The 16,720-nt window shown below is 42.0% G+C and overlaps 1 protein-coding gene across 2 annotated transcripts in view; it reads right to left on the bottom strand.

Annotated features, from left to right (window-relative positions):
* The window catches only part of CD96 (CD96 molecule), an 88,635-nt gene that overhangs the window by 21,431 nt on the left and 50,484 nt on the right, over positions 1-16,720 (bottom strand). For both annotated transcript variants that reach the window (XM_061134278.1, XM_061134277.1), the window contains exon 8: positions 16,527-16,619. In XM_061134278.1, the coding sequence (XP_060990261.1) occupies positions 16,527-16,619 (93 nt within the window). The remainder of the gene's footprint in view (positions 1-16,526; positions 16,620-16,720) is intronic.

The raw sequence follows: 16,720 nt of genomic DNA, 5'->3' as shown, positions 1-16,720 counted from the left end.
GGACCACATTCCTGGGCACATAGGGAGCTGCGCCCTGGCATTCACCCACTGGCGCATCCTGCCGAGGGTGCTGGGAGGTCGGCCACGCTTCACTCCCCCTGGACCTTCTGCTGGCTGCGCTCCGCCGCGCCCTCTAGTGGACGTCTGAGGAAGTCTCTGCATGAAGAGCAGCTCTGCGTTTCCTCCACAGCTTGTTCTGTCGCCTGAGTCGTGTGAGAATCTGTAACCTCATGGATGGCAGCACGCGAGGCCTCCCTGTCCATCACCGACCCCCAGAGCTTACTCAAACTCATGTCCATCGACTCGGTGACGCCATCCAACCATCTCATCCTCTGTCCTCCCCTTCTCCTCCCGCCTTCAATTTTTCCCAGCATCAGGGTCTTTTCAAATAAGTCAGTTCTTTGCATCAGGTGGCCAAAGTATTAGAATTTCAGCTTCAGCATCAGTCCGTCCAATGAACAGTGAGGGTTGATTTCCTTTAGGACTGACTGCTTGGATCTCCTTGCAGTCCATGGGACTCTCAAGAGTTTCTCCAACAACACAGTTCAAAAGCATCAATTCCTCAGCACTCAGCTTTCTTTATGGTCCAAGTCTCATATTCATACATGACTACCGTAAAACCGTACCAGTGACTATGCAGAACTTTGCTGGCAAAGTGATGTCTCTATTTTTCAGTATGCTGTTTAGGTTTGTCACAGCTTTTCTTCCAAGGAGCAAGCGTCTTTTAATTTCATGGCTCCACAACTGGTTCCTTATAATTTTATGAACCTATGGATCAAAGAGTGAACTTGCATTTCTCTCTCATCAAGATGGCTTTATCTTTGTCCCTCTTTGCAGTAATTTCTTCAGTTATCTACTTTTTAAAATTGTGTGTGATTATGTGTTTTCACTGGTGGCTCAGTGGTAAAGAATCTGCCTGCCAATGCAGGAGACCAGGTTTAGGGAAGAGCCACTAGAGAAGGAAATGACAGCCCACTCCAGTATTCTTGCCTGGAAAATCCCGTGGGCAGAGGAGCCTGGCACGCTACAGTCCACAGGGTCACAAAGAGTCAGATGCAACTTAGCAGCAGACTTTTTTTTCTCATAACCGTACAAGACAAGGTAAAAAATACAGATAAGTAAATAACTAGCTATAAGTAATCATTGGATACTGTGGGGTTCTGAAAGATATGATGTGCTTCTGCTCCTAATTACTATAGGAAGAAAAGGTGAAAGAGGAAATGGGGAGGGGAAAGGAAAAACAAGAAAGACTATCCATGTTTTAGACTATTCTCAGAAGGATAAGAAAAGAATGATCCCTTTACTCTGGGACTCTGTTCCTTGTATGGGAGAACGCATGGCTTTCATTGTCAGTCAGTAGTCTCATATCTCCCCTCCCATGGACCAGCATCTTTTATCATTCATTTATTCACTCTTCCTCCCTCCTTCATTCTCTCCCTCTCATTCTGAGAGCTGACCTTCACAGTATTCACCAGGTGACTTAGTAAGTGAAGGCAGAAAGAAATGGCTTTAACATTGGTGATATGATCATAACAGTGGTAATGACGATGAATAAAAGGAACGAGGAAGCAATAATCAGAGAACTTGGTATTTTTTTTGTGAGAGTTTCCCTTGTGGTTTGGCTGGTAAAGAATCCACCTGCAATGTGGGAGACCTGGGTTTGATCTCTGGGTTGGGAGGATCCCCTGGAGAAGGGAAAGGCTACCCACTCCAGTACTCTGGCCTGGAGAATTCCATGGACTGCATAGTCCATGGGGTTGCAAAGAGTCCGACACGACTGAGCGACTGTCACTTCTTTTTCACCACCATCATCAAGAAATCTCAGGCTAATAAGCAACTGCCAGCCTTCTCTGAATATACTTCTTACTTACAATGAACAGACATTTTCTGATTGCCCACACTGGGTGCTGGCACCGATTGGTAACATATGATTTAATTCTGGCAGGATTCACTGGAATTGTGATGAAGTATGATAACTGGGAATTTCATTTGTATTAAAACGACTGATTAAATGTTCTTTCCTGGAGGTCAAAAAATAATGTGACATAAATCCTTGCTTACTGCAGATTTACTGCAGGGGAAGGGTTCACTCGACTCCATCTAACAAGTGCCGTTCGTGGACCACTGCAGAGAGGATCACTGCCGAGGCTCGCATGCTGCCCTGATCCTCGCTTCCCCGTGTCTCTTGCCTGGTTTAGAGAACAGCTCTATGCGTCCTCTCACGAGCAGGCCTGTGGAGTTTGTTGAGGGCTGAATACATGCCAATAAGCTTCTGGGAAGAAAAGGATCAATGGCACCTATCACTTTCTTGAAGGGGCCCAAGATCATTTCAGTCTTACTCGTCTCCAGCTGAATTTGTTCTGCTCTTGGCCTAAGGGTCTGCATCAAATTGCACAGGTTATGGAAAGAGTGACCCCTTTACTCTGGGACTTTGTCTATCCTGCAGAAGTCAGAGCTGAAGCCATCCAGAGATGGCTTCACACAACTTGCCCAAGGTTCAGGCCCCTGGGCGTCACATGACCCAACTGCAGCAATCAGCATTGGTGTGCCTTTCTCTTCCCTGTCCACCTTCATTCATTCACCCAGAATTTGGGAGCCTCTGTCTTCCAAGCATTTTGCCCAGCACTGGGGACACAGTGATCAGTTTCTCTGGAGTCTGGCTTTACAGAGGGTACGGCTCTTAACCTGAGACTCACATTAATCGATCCGCACATGAGCGCACCGGCGGAGGGAAGGCCTGGTCAGAGGCTCAGGAAGGCGGCCTGAGGAACGGAGCGAGGACGCCGGGGAAGGGCTGTGGGAGCTCCCGGGCCCAGGACACAGCGAGTGCGGCGGCCCGGCGGGGCCTCACACGCAGGGGTTTAGCGGCAGCCGCGGGCGGTGCGCGTCCACGCCGGGGCTGGGCCTCTGCAAGCCTGATCCGTGTGTGGGGCGGAGCTGAGTGTCGCCAGCGGCGCACTCACGGCCTCCGCGTCAGGACAGCGATCAAACTGCAGCGCGCGGTGGTGGCCAGCATTGCTTGTTTCTCGTAGTTTTATTTTACTTGTGTTTCTGAAAGCAATCGCTTCCTAGGGCCTGACCTGGAGATTCCGTAACTTTAAGGGGACGTGTGTATCCGACAATCTCTTGACATCAAGTATAGCATTTTAAAAGACTTGTCCTCATACTCCTTTCAGTCAAGTCTTTATAAAAGATTCGCATTATATAGTTTGGCGTGTGAATAAGTCATCCTTGCTTTTTGTCTTGTTTCAAGGTTATGTTTGCATTCACAACATGGCAAATCCTCTTCAGCATTCAATAGTTGGCCTTACATTATGACATACTTTGTAGGCAAGTAATAACAGCAATTATTACCCCATGATAGACAGTTATTTGCTTTGTTTAGATAGCTAGATATTGTTTGCTGGTTGTTTATTTCTTCTTCAGTTTGAATATTTACTGTAATTTAACCTTGTACATGTCCAGAGATACATAACCATGATCCTTGGTTTCTAGGAAAGAAGAAGGGGTTTAGAAGAAAGCATCGCTTTATAGAAAATGTCTTGCTATATTAATTCATAAACTGCCATGAGGTTAGATGAGATTTGAAACTTTTTGAAGCCCATTCCTATTAAAACTTAAAATGTTTTTTCACTGAGGTTAAAAATCATCCTTTCTGTTATCACTAGAAATTCAATTAAGTCAGAAGTCAGCTCTAGTCAGTTCTGAGTTGAATGGAGGAGACAGAACATCTTCTGTAAGAGCCAATTTGGTTGGCTCTTTGTGACATTAGAAAGCGAAACCCAGCCGCTTAACCTGGACTCTAGCCATCTTCCCAGTGACCATCCCTCTCACTGCCAGAGAAGGAAAGGAAGGGAAATGCTAGAGGCCCAATGGTGAATTAATTTTGGAAAAGTCTGAAATATTTTCCAAACAATTTAATTATTTAACATGGATGACTATTTGCCATATAAAAGACAGGTGAGCAGTTGTGATGTGAGGCAAGTGGAGGATAATGGATAAAATGGCAATGATCACAACAAAAAGGAATATTGATTTGGTCAATGCTTTCTTCTTCAAGGAATTAAAAAATACAAGTAAAGGTGTTGATTTATTTCAAGATTAATTTTGCTTAATTCACTTTGCAGTGAATATGGGAGCACAAATATCCCTTAAAGGTGGCTTATTTCATTTCCTCTCTGTATATACTAAAAAGAGAGATTCCTGGATCAAACAGCAGTTCTACTTTAAAATTTCTGAGGAACTTCAGAAACCATTTTCCATGTTTTTTATACTCTTTTCAGTTAAAGTCTGTGTCTCATACCACTCCCATTAACAGTGTACAGGGTTTCCTTTTCTCTATATCCTTGCCAACACAAAGGTGCCTTTAATTGTTTGGATAACAGGTAAGAGGTGATATTTCATTGTGGTTTTGATTTTAATTTCTCTAATGATTAGCAATGCTGAGCAGCTTTTCATATACCTCTTGGCCATTTGTATATCTCCTTTAGGAAAATGTCCATTCAGGTCTTTTGTTTATTTTTTACTAGCTTGTTTCTTGTTTTGCTATTGAATGGAAGAAGTTCCTAATATATTTTGGATATTAACCTCTTATCAGATACATGATTCACAAATATTCCCTCCCAACCCACAGATTGCTTTTGCATGTTGTTGCTTCCTTTGCTGTGCAAAAGGTTTGTAGTTTGTTTTTTTTTCTCTACGTTTGATGTAGGACATTTGTTTATTTTTGCTTTTGTTGCCTGAACTTTTGGTGTCATATCAAAGAAGTCATAGATGAGGCCAGCTGATGTCAAGGAGCTTTTCCCCTAAGTTTTCTTCTAGGATTTTTATAGTTTCAGGTCTTATATTTACATTTTAATCTAGTTTGAGATGATTTTGGTATATGGTATAAGAATAGGGTCCAATTTAATTCTTCTGCCTGTGGATATCCAGTTTCCTAGGCACCATTTAATGATGATACTACCCTTTTGCAGTGTGTGCTCTTGGTACTTTTGTTGAAAATTAGTTTGGGTTTATTTCTAGGCTCCCTATTCTGTTCCACGGGCCTACATGTCCGTTCATGCATGCAGCATGCTGTTTTGGTTACTGCACCTTCGTAGTATGTTGAGAAACCAGGATGTGATTTCTCGATCACTCGAGAACTGTGTTCTCAGCAACGAAACTCGGCTCTGCGCTTCCAACTCTGTTCTTCTCTCAAGATTGCTCTGGCTATTTGGTGTCTTTGGTGAGTATGAATTTTAGGGTTGTTTTTTCTATTTCTGTGAAAAATACCATTGGAATTTTGATAGAGACGGAATAAATTTTTGAATCTGTATATTGCTTTGAGTGGTGTGGACAATTTAACAATATTAACTATTCCAATCCATGAACAGTAGATGTCTTTTCATGTGCTTGCATATTTCATCAGTGTTTTATAATTATCAGTGTACAAGTATTTTACTTTCTTGCTCAAACTTATTCCTAAGTATTTTACTCTATTTTGATGCTATTGTGAATAGGACTGTTTTCTTGATTTCTTTCTTTTTTTGTTGTTGTTGGTGTCGCTGAATTTCTTTTAATTTTAATGTATAACACAGAGCAGAATTTTCAAATGGAACTCTTTGTACCCCTGTTTGAGGAGAGGTCCCAAAGGCTAAGAATGATATTATATGGTAAGTCACCTCCACTTCTAAAGCAGTTCTAGACCACCTATGAAGGATTCATGAAGCTAGAGCAGAGCGGGCTCCTTCAGCTCCAGCAGGCACCTCAAGGTCATGCAAGCATGTGGAAGTGGTCCCGGGGAGCATTTCTTTGGAGAGAGTTGTCAGGGAGCTGTGAATCAAGTCCCTTTGCATGGAGGAAGGAAAGAAGAATATGCTTCCTTACCTTAGCCAAGTGAAGTGTGGGTTCAAGAGACCACTCAGAGTTCTTGACCTGTGTATGTTGGAGTGTGGGACAAGGAAGCCTGCTGCCAGGCTAAAGAGGCTGCATTGGGAGTCCTTGCTTGGGTGACGGAGCTAAATGGGCATCGAGAGGAGAGAGACAGCCATACTGGGGAAGAGGAGCACATCCCCCAGACAGAAGCTGAGGCACATGTTTCCCCAAACAAAAAGAAGTCTCACCCAAGAAAAATACTGAGAGGAGCACAAAAGTTCCCAAGTAGAAGCTAGCCAGCTGTGGGAAGGAGGGCAGGCGGTGCTGGGGGCAGTGAGCAGGAGACCGAAGGATGGGCACGGCCCGCACAAGGGGTCAGGTCCACAGGCCGGTCACGGGCCAATGAGAAAGCTGATGAGGTGCTCCCATGAAATCGAGATAGCAGTTTTTATTTTCCTCATTCTTACGGCACCTAAATTACATTACAGTAAGGCTGACAAGGAAGATCTTTCCTTATCTACCCCTCCTCATTTTTCTGCATTTCTCCAAATCTCCAAAGAGAGAGTCAAGCCAAAAAGTAAGAGTGGAGAAGAGGATGGAGCCAGAAACTTTCAACCATACCTCCTACATCTCTCCGCTCCCCACCGCACATGTAAAAGATGCAACCTGGCATTCCAGTCTCCACAGCTGAAGCAGACCCAAGCTTGGTGCAGAGCAGGGACAGAAGTTCTGAATTAACTTCTTCAAATTCTGACATTACACTGACCTGCTTTTTAAATTATGGACACAAATCTGCTCTTGTGACTGAAAGGGACCAGATAACTATTATACAAAAATCACCAAAAAAAACAAGGAAAAACATTACCTAAAATTTCTTTCAGAAGATAGGCCGAAACTCTACAGTGCTCATTCGAACAGGGAATGATAGGAAAAAAGAAAACTATTCTTTTTGCTAAGCTACTCAGTTTACCTTATTTATTCAACTAAAAACAAAGGCAAAATTTATTTGTAAGTTTAGGCTGCTACTGTCATAGTGATCTGGTTCATCAAACTCAATTGTCCATGAATTTGTCTAATTTTATGTAGAGTTAAACCTAAAAATCTAACTTATTTTCTCAAATACTAATATTTTCACCTGACCTTCTACTCTATTGACATAGCATTTATTGACATAGTTACCCAGTCTCCTTGACAAATGTGTAATTTTATATTCCGTCAGTTCACCTGCAGCATAAAAATAGAGCTTTTAAACCCACAATGGCATTAGCTGGACAATTGCACTTAAAAGAATATAGGTCAGCAAATACATCTAAACACATCTGAGTCAGCCTCAGCAACCCCTGATATCAGGATAAGGTGGATATTGAGCCTCAGGTCAACAAAAAAAGATGTGAGGTGTGAAATCTTAATTTTTACATACAACTCTTTTCCAAGGAAGGCAGATAGTTAGGTGGAATAAGTGCTCACTGAAGGACTAAAGGCAGTGTGTGTTGCTGGATTACTGATCCAGAAAAAATTTTCAAGACTCCTACGGGGGAAGATGACAGTAGGCAGGACCGAGCTCATCACACATCATGTGTGCATTCACAGACACTCAATAATCAGTAAATGAACTGAAGAATTTCCAATAGCTTTTCCCCAGAGGTAACTCACCCCAAGGGGGAAAACTGAATAAACAAATAGCCAAGGTAAATCAGTCATCAAGGAGGCTACCCTTGACTTATGTGCAACAGCTATGGAAAGAATTGAGAAATTATTTAACAAACTGTAATGTGTGTCCCAGGTGAATGGTGGTGACAAAGAGGCAACGTCCAGAATTTCCTAGAATACAATGGAGAGCATTGAAGTTTTATTTGGATTCTGTACATATCTCTGGGCAGTAAGAATTATAGTGTAATGATGTCGAGAGGAAAATGGAAAATGAATGGAGGAGGAGATTTTTCTCCAATTTATTTTCAGCTGAGGAAATGTTAGCCCCACTTCAGGAGGCTGCATTTCTCAGAAAGTGCTGGTCTAGACAAGGGAAAGATTAGTATAGGCATAGCTGTCATGTTGACCTTTTCATAGCAGCAATACCAACACCATAGTAGACGGGATTCATTCAACATCCAGGGACATTTATTGAGCACCCAACATGTACTCTCAGAGGCAGTAAGACTCAGGCTTTCAAGCTAACTGTCTAGGTTCCATCTTGGCTGTTTCACTTTCTGCACAATTTTGGGTAAGTTAATTAACCTCTTTGTGCCTTGGTATCGCCATCTGTAAAATGAGGATAATGATAGTACCCATACCATTGCTAGTACCATTACCATTATAGTACCTATGCCATTGCTAGTACCTATACCACTGGAGGAGTGGGTCAGACAGTAAAGAATCCGTCTGCAATGGAGGGGACCTGGGATCGAGCCCTGGAGGAGGACATGGCGACCCACCCCAGTATCCTTGCCTGGGAAATCCCGTGGACAGTGGAGCCTGGGGGGCTACAGTTATGGCGTCACAAAAAAGTTGGACATGACTCAGCTACTAAACAACAACAACAACAAATGAAATAATACAATAACTAGTCTAGAATAGTGCCAGGCATATCAGAGGTACTCAAATATTAACAAACATTATTAAAATTATTGCTTAGCATTGCAATACAATCATAGCGGTTGGTAAAAATTTGGGGAAAATTAGTAGAAAAAAGCCTGGAAGACCCTTGTACAATAGTTTTACTAAAGTGTTTAATTTATTTTCCCACATTTAGGCAGAAAACCCTGCTGAGACAGCTGTCACACACATTACTCTCCATTTCTACATACGTCCATTCTAGTTTAGACCATTATCACTTTCAATCTACATCATTGGTCTTCTGTTTTACTTACATTTTTCATATACTCAAAAAGCCATAGTGGCTGTTTGTTGATGATCAGATCACAGCCCGGATACATATCCCATTAACCTAAGCTGCCCTGGAGGAGGAAAGTGGAAACCTACTCCAGTATTCTGGCCTGGAGAATTCCATGGATAGAGGAGGATGGTGGGCTAGATCCATGGGATCGCAAAAAAGTTGGACACGACTTAGCAACTAAACAACCTAAGTTCATTCCCACCTGGTTCCACCTCACCTGAGCAACTTGCAGCCCCCTCCCCAGCAAGAGTTGTCAGCACTCATCCTGCTTGTCTTCCCACGCCCCACATGCATTTTAGGTCTTTGCTCAAGACAGTTGTCTGAAGATCTGTCTCTCATCTTTCTTCCAAGTGTGTCTAGATTTCTTTCCAGATGCCCTGGGCAACTTTCCTGATTCTACTCTTTCTTCTCCCAGAACTCATTTCTTTTTCTTAATTTTTGGTGCCTGGATACATACGATAAAACTCTCAGACAGCAAGAGAGGTGTCCTGACCCTTGAAGCCAGGTATGTCATGGCCGCAGAAGGTGTCAGAAGTTGTTCTCACAAACAAATCACAGAGGCTTCTCACTGCCTTGCAGTGTCTCTCCGGGATCCTTCTCGCTTAACTTTAGAATCCAATATCCAGACCACAACTGATCTGATCTGCTTCCCCTGTATTTGTGTTAGGGCTGGATGGCATCACCGACTCGATGGACATGAGTTTGAGTAAACTCCGAGAGTTGGTGATGGACAGGGAGGCCAGGCGTGCTGCGATTCATGGGGTCACAAAGAGTCAGACACGATTGAGTGACTGAACTGAACTGAATCTTATCTAATTCCAGTTTGACCCCATCCATTTCTGACATGCTTTCTCATAAATCTGTAGTTTCATTGCGTCCCTGGGTGATGCTTCCCTCAGTCTGTACCCTTCATGTCTGACTCTCCACTCACCAAGGATCAGGTGTACTCACCTGCAGAGCTTGACCAATGGTTAGAAACAGACTGGATTTGATATTTCCCTCAAAACTTCTAAGAGTTAGGGTAGAAAGATCCAGACTGTAAAAATTAGCGAAATTTTTAGAGAGGGCTTAATATCAAAAATTAGTGCCATCAGATCAAGTGTTGTGCACAAACATAAAAATAGGGGGCAGAGGCAAAAGGTCTATGACCTAGTGGTCAATGAAATGGAAGGCTAAGCAAGTGGTCTGGCTAGACTGTAAGTTCTGTGGAGCTGGGGGCTGCCTGTCTCATTCATTATATCCCAGTTCAGTCCAGTTCAGTCTTTCAGTCATGTCTGACTCTTTGCGACCCCACGGACTGCAGCATGCCAGGCTTCCCTATCCATCAACAACTCTCAGAGCTTACTCAATCTCATGTCCATCAAGTTGGTGATACCTACCATCCAACGGTCTCATCCTCTGTTTGTCCCCTTCTCCTCCCACCTTCAATTTTTCCCAGCATCAGGGTCTTTTCACATGAGTCAGTTCTTTGCATCAGGTAGCCAAAGTATTGGAGTTTCAGCTTCAGCATCAGTCCTTCCAAAGAATATTCAGGACTGATTTCCTTCAGTTTGGACTGGTCATATCTCCTTGCTGTCCAAGGGACTCTCAAGAGCCTCCTCCAGCACCACAGTTCAAAAGCATCAATTCTTCGGTGCTCAGCTTTCTTTATAGTCCAACTCTCACATCCATACATGATTAATGAAAAAACCAGAGCCTTGACTAGACAGACCTTTGTTGGCAAAGTAATGCCTCTTCTTTTTAATATGTTGTTTAGGTTGGTCATACCTTTCCTTCCAAGGAGCAAGCGGCTTTTAATTTCATGGCTGCAGTCACCATCTGCAGTGATTTTGGAGCCTAAAAAAATAAAGTCTCTCACTGTTTCCACTGTTTCCTCATCTATTTGCCATGAAGTGATGGGACTGGATGCCATGATCTTAGGTTTCTGAATGCTGAGTTTTAAACCAATTTTTTCACCCTCCTCTTTTACTTTCATCAAGAGGCTATTTAGTTCTTCACTTTCTGCCATAAAGGTGGTGTCATCTGCATATCTGAGGTTATTGATATTTTTCCTGGCAATCTTGATTCCAGCTTGTGCTTCATCCAGCCTAGTGTTTCTCATGATGTTCTCTGCATATAAGTTAAATAAGCAGGGTGACAATATACAGCCTTGACGTACTCCTTTTCCTATTTGGAACCAGTCTGTTGCTCCATGTCCAGTTTTAACTGTTGCTTCCTGACCTGCATACAGATTTCTCAAGAGGCAGGTCAGGTGGTTTGGTTTTCCCATCTTTTGAAGAATTTTCCACAGTTTGTCATGATCCACACAGTCAAAGGCTTTGGCATAGTCAATAAAGCAGAAGTAGATATGTTTCTGGAACACTCTTGCTTTTTCAGTGGTCCAATAGATGTTGGCAATTTGATCTCTGGCTCCTCTGCCTTTTCTAAATCCAGCTTGAGCATCTGTATCCCAGCACCTCAAAAATTCCTGGCTCATTGTCTGCACTCAGTGTTTTCTTGTTGAGTGAAGGAAGGTCTTGGATGATTTTCAGCGTCAGGGGTGGCATTTCTGAGGTCTGCTCTCTGAGGCTATGCATGTGTGTGCTAAGTTGCTTCAGCCATGTCTGACTCTTTGTGACCCTATGGATGATAGCCCACCTGGCTCCTCTATCCATGGGATTCTCCAGGCATGAAGACTGGAGTGGGTTGCCATTTCCTCCTCCTCCTTCCTCCTTCCCAACCCAGGGATCAAAATCACATCTCTTATGTCTCCTACATTGGCAGGCAGTTTCTTTACCATTAGCAGCTCAGATGGTAAAGAATCTGCCTGCAATGTAGGAGAGCCGATTTCAGTCCCTGGGTTGGGAAGATCCCCTAAAGAAGGGAATGGCAACACACTCCAGTATTCATGTCTGGAAGACCTGGATTTACACCAGTACTGTCTCATCCTAAATTTGTCTGGGGTCTTCTATGGTTCCACACAGGCGTGTGCCTATGTTACCACTCAGCTTTTCAGCCTCTTGTCTTTTCCTAGGATAGTACTGAGAAAGCAGCTGGGACTCAGAAAACATGTTAATTCAGGTTGAATTGAGCTGGGCTTTCCTGAGTCACTCTTGCCATTTGCTATGAAGTTCCATTGTTTTCATTACTTTCTACATTTTTTTAAAGAATATAATTTCATTAGTAAGAAAAGGAATATGAATTGGATGTTTGCAGCAAGATCTGTAGCTTAATAATTATGACTGATTATATAGTTCACTAGATCTTAGAATTTGGAATGAAACCATAGCCTTTTGAAGTTGGTTTTCATGACATGTTCCATCCCGTTTCCTTTCTTAACACAAAGGTAAGCCTTACCAGCTTCTGAGGCAGCCAGTCATCATGTGATTTCATAATTACCCTCTGGATAGCCAAAATGAAATTTAGATTTTTCAGTTATAATTCAATGTTTATTCTAAGGAAGTGAATTTCATTTAGATATAAGCAGCCATGTTAAATCATGGTTTTTTTTGACATATAAAAATTGCTTATGTTTGAAAATAAATCAAACATAACCTTGTTACTCTCTTGACAGAGGTCTAGATTTTGTAAAGTGAGAAATAGCTACTCTTATTACACTTGAGCTACTTGAGTCTGGAAGTAAAACAGGGCTTCTCAGTCTCGGCACTATTGACATTTTGGACCCTATTAATTCTTTGCCCTGTGTTGTAGCATCCTTGGCCTCTACATAAGAGATGATAGGAGCACCATTTCTTCCCTCATTGTAGCAGCCAAAACTGTCCCCAGATACTGCATTTGTCCCTGGCGCAGGGCACAGAGAACAAAATCACCCTGGTGAGAACCACTGATCTGAAAGAGTCTTGAGTCCATCGTGGTGGGACCTTATTTTTAAGGAGGTTTTTTGATTTTCCAGGAATTTCCTAACTACATCACCTTAGTACAATTGTAGATGAGGTAGCACTTTTTCTGCTTTAAACAAATATGTTTCTTTGTGCTCTTTCAACTTCTCTAATACTAGAGCTATATTAGATTGTAGACTCCTTAAGGATAGCAAATGTCCTTTTCTTTTCCTTGAATTTCTTCACAGAAATAAGAATGATATTTGACCTGATGGAACAGTTTAATAGTGCATGTCAATTAACCGCATAGAAAAGTGAGCCAGAAGAAACTCACTTATGCTTTCAATTGGCAGACTGTATGTACCACGGTATACCATCAGGATTCTTTTTCTTTTGAAAAAGAGAAAAAGTCACTGTTGAATTTCTAGCTCCTAGAAGAGTATCTGGTACATAGTAAGTGCTCAATAGACATTTGGTGAATGAATTATGTCAATTCCTTTCTAAAAATGTTTCATGAGGTCCCTCCCATTTCTTAAGTATAATAACTAGAATTCTTAGATTGGTCTTAAGGCTCTCTTTATTCTGCATTTTCCAATCTTCATCCTTGCTTCTCAAGGTTGCTACACAATCCCACTCCTTTAACCAGAACTTACCTACCAGCATTTTCTCTAATCCCCATGAATATCGTCACCAGCACACAACTGCTCACTTTGTTCTTCTCGTTTGTTGTTCAGTTGCAAAGTCCTGTCTGACTCTTGGTGACCCCAGTTTTTTGCTTAAAGTATTTTCCCATGCCCTTAACTTGTCAAATAAATATAATATGTACTTAAGGTCAGCTTATTTTATCTCTCTTTGTAACATTTCCTGAATTCATGAACTCATAGACACCCTTCCATACACAAAGATAAAGGCAACCCACTCCAGTATTCTTGCCTGAAAAATTCCATGGACAGAGGGGCCTGGCTGGCTACAGTCCAAGGGGTCTCAAAGAGTTGGACAGAACTGAGTGCCCGAGCACGACAGTGAAGACACGGCCTCTCCCCAGTATTGTAATTCTATAAAACACGGCACTTTTCACCTTACTATTTGGACTTACTATTTTCATATGTGCATGTCATCTCTCTCCAAACACAAAGCAATCTTTCTGAAGGGAGAAACAAACTATCATCTTTTTTGACAGCACAGAGTCTATTACATGATATCTACATAGCGATGAAACATTATTTGTCGGGAGCCAGCGAGAGAAACCCCACCCATGACAAGGTCTGGGTTCAAGGAGCTGGCACGCAGAGGCGTCCGGACCTCTGGGACCTCTCCACACGCAAAGGCATCCTCCGGGGGTTTCTCGAGACAGCCCCCACCATCCACCCCCAGGCCTTCATCCTTTAATCTTCTGATGCTTGGCATTCTTCTATGTTTCCTAAAAACTAGTCTGACTCTTACCTAAAATCCCTTCTTGAAACCTTTGCAGGGCAGCAACACAGTCCCTAGGGGCACATGGGTCCCAATGAACAGGCCTATCTATCCCATAAGCAAAAGTAGATAGAGTCCATTAGGAGATGGAGAAGATTCCTTAGGGTGTGATCAGGAGGGAATTCATGAGACCTCTGACCCTTAGGATTACATACCAGAGCTAAGTCCCGGGGCTGAGCTTCCCAAGATAAGGTTTGTAGATGGCTTTTCACAGTTGACTAGCTGCTGCCAAAGAATTGTTTAAAAGTTATGTGTAGGTATTGACTGTTCTGGAAAGTTATTTATGATGTAACCCGTGATTATCCACCTGGTACAATCTTATCATTCCCCCCTCCTTAAACCTCTTTAAAGGATTATTGGTTTTAGGGTATATAAGCACTGATGTAAAAGAATAAAGTAGTCTTGATCCTACACTCAACCAAGACTCGACTCACTTTCTTTTCTTCCCCACGCCGCTCATCTGAAGGGAGCCCATGGACTCCGCTGGGGCTGGACCCCGGCAATTATTCTCATTTATTCTTTTTCATTCACTTATTCAACTAATATTTTTGCATGCCAATTCTGTGCTAGGCATGTGTGAGGAAGCAAAACAAATATCCCTGTCCTCATGAAGTTTTTAGATCAATTGGAAAAAGTGTGGCATCTAATGCATTGAGAACTAGATTTATATTCAGAAGACTTTGGTGTGAATGCTAACTTTGCCACTTGTTAGTCATGTGGTCACTTAAGCTCTCAGTACCTCAGTTTCCCCGTCTGGAAAATGGGAATGGGATGGGAATGCTTACTCCGTCTATCTCTCATGAATATGTGCATTGCCGTCACTTCAGTCATGTCTGACTCTTTGCGACCCCATGGACTGTAACCTGCCAGGCTCCTCTGTATATGGGATCCTCTCATTATAAAAAAGATCAAATCACATTGAATTTTAGGTGCAAACATTTTCTAAGTGATAAAATGTGTTTGCTTTACTTTGTACACAAATTCTTTGACACTCTTTCCTTCAAGAGGTGTAGCTCAATTCTCTTCCTCTTGAGTATAAGCTGGATGTAGTGACTTGCTTTTTTTTTTTTTTTTGTGACTTGCTTTTAACAGAATATAGCAATTATAATGGTGTACAATTTTGTAGACTGGGTCATAAGGAGGTGGGGGGTTTTACTTGGTGACTCTATTTCTTGAATTACTTGGTCTGGGGGATTACAGCTGCCATAGAGAGAGGCAGCCCTGTAGAGAGGTCCATGTGGTGAGTAGCTGAGACCTCCAGCCAACGTGTTCCAGTTTGGAAGCAGAGCCCTCAGGCTCAGTCAAGCCTTCAGATGATGGGAGCCCAAAAGCCTGACTCCACCCTCAGGAAAGAACCTGAGCCACACACTCAGCTAAGCTGCTCCTGTCTGTGTACCACTATGTGAGACAATATACATGTTATACCTAGTTCATTTTTGTTTGGGTAATTTGTTATACAGTGACGGATAACTAATACATAGAGTACTAGATATTTAAGGTATTACTGTTGAATATGCTGTTTGTTGAATGAAGAATATCATAATTTACTATCGTTTATTGCTGAATGACGAGTTAGAAGTGGAAGAAAAAGAAGCATATAAGAGAAAATTACAAAGTCTTAAGAACTAGGGAAAAATAGATGGATGCAAAACTTCTGTTGGGTGATTTGCAGGCATTTCTCACCCTGCCACATGCTTCATTCTCTGAGAGCCGTCAGCCTGTGACGTGACTGCAGGCTATCTGTCAAAGGCTACAGGCTAAACGAATTGTTCATTTCTAGTGACTGCTTTGTTTTACTCCATTTTCAGTTCTTGTTTTGAGCTAAAATTGATAGTTTTAATTAAAGGAGAAATAAAAAGCATACTTCTACTCTGTGTAGAACATACTTTTCTGTGCTAGAGAGTATCACCTTGGTTCTTTATTAAACATAAAGGCCACAGACATGGAAATTTATGATTTGTTTGCATCAATGCCAACTTCTGAAAGTCACTGCTATCCTTTTGCCATAGTAACACTGACCCAGCCTGAACTCCATTATTAATAATGCCATTGGAAGGCTGAATTCAAGTCCTCACCCCAGTCAACTTTGTCAAAACTAATTTGAACCAGAACAAATTTAAATTTAAAACTATCTACCTACCTATGGCCCAAAGGATCCCTATTTACAACAATTTCTCAAACACCCCACTGGGAGCACAGTTGGAGAGGAGCACTGTCAATTTATTAACTTCTTTAATAATAAATACAGAATTTAAATTTCTCATTGAATATTTATTGACCCTGGTTTTGCCAGGTCTTAAAGTGAAAGACTTTGGAAGTTGTGCTAATTCTTTTAATCCATGAAAATAGTACTTAATATACTTATTTAAAATCTCCATAGATAAGAATGGGGCATGAATCATACAAATTTTCTGAATTTTTTTTCCTTACCAATCTACTTAAAGGATTACTAGTTCATGGGAAGTAAAACAGCATGAAAACACTCTTACCTGTAGGAGATATGCTGTTGGCTGGAGAAGGTTGCGTGCCAAGGGTAGATTCTGTAGCGTTGAGTGGAGAATCTGTTGGAGGGTTCACTGAGCCTGGAAGGATGAAACAGACACTGCTAATGAACAAAATACTGTGATAGGAAGATAAAATATTAACTTAGTTCCCTCCAAACCTTCATTTATTCATCTAACAA

Source organism: Dama dama, chromosome 31, assembly GCF_033118175.1.
Source record: "Dama dama isolate Ldn47 chromosome 31, ASM3311817v1, whole genome shotgun sequence".
NCBI lineage: Eukaryota > Metazoa > Chordata > Mammalia > Artiodactyla > Cervidae > Dama > Dama dama.
This window is presented reverse-complemented; position numbering and strand designations above follow the sequence as displayed.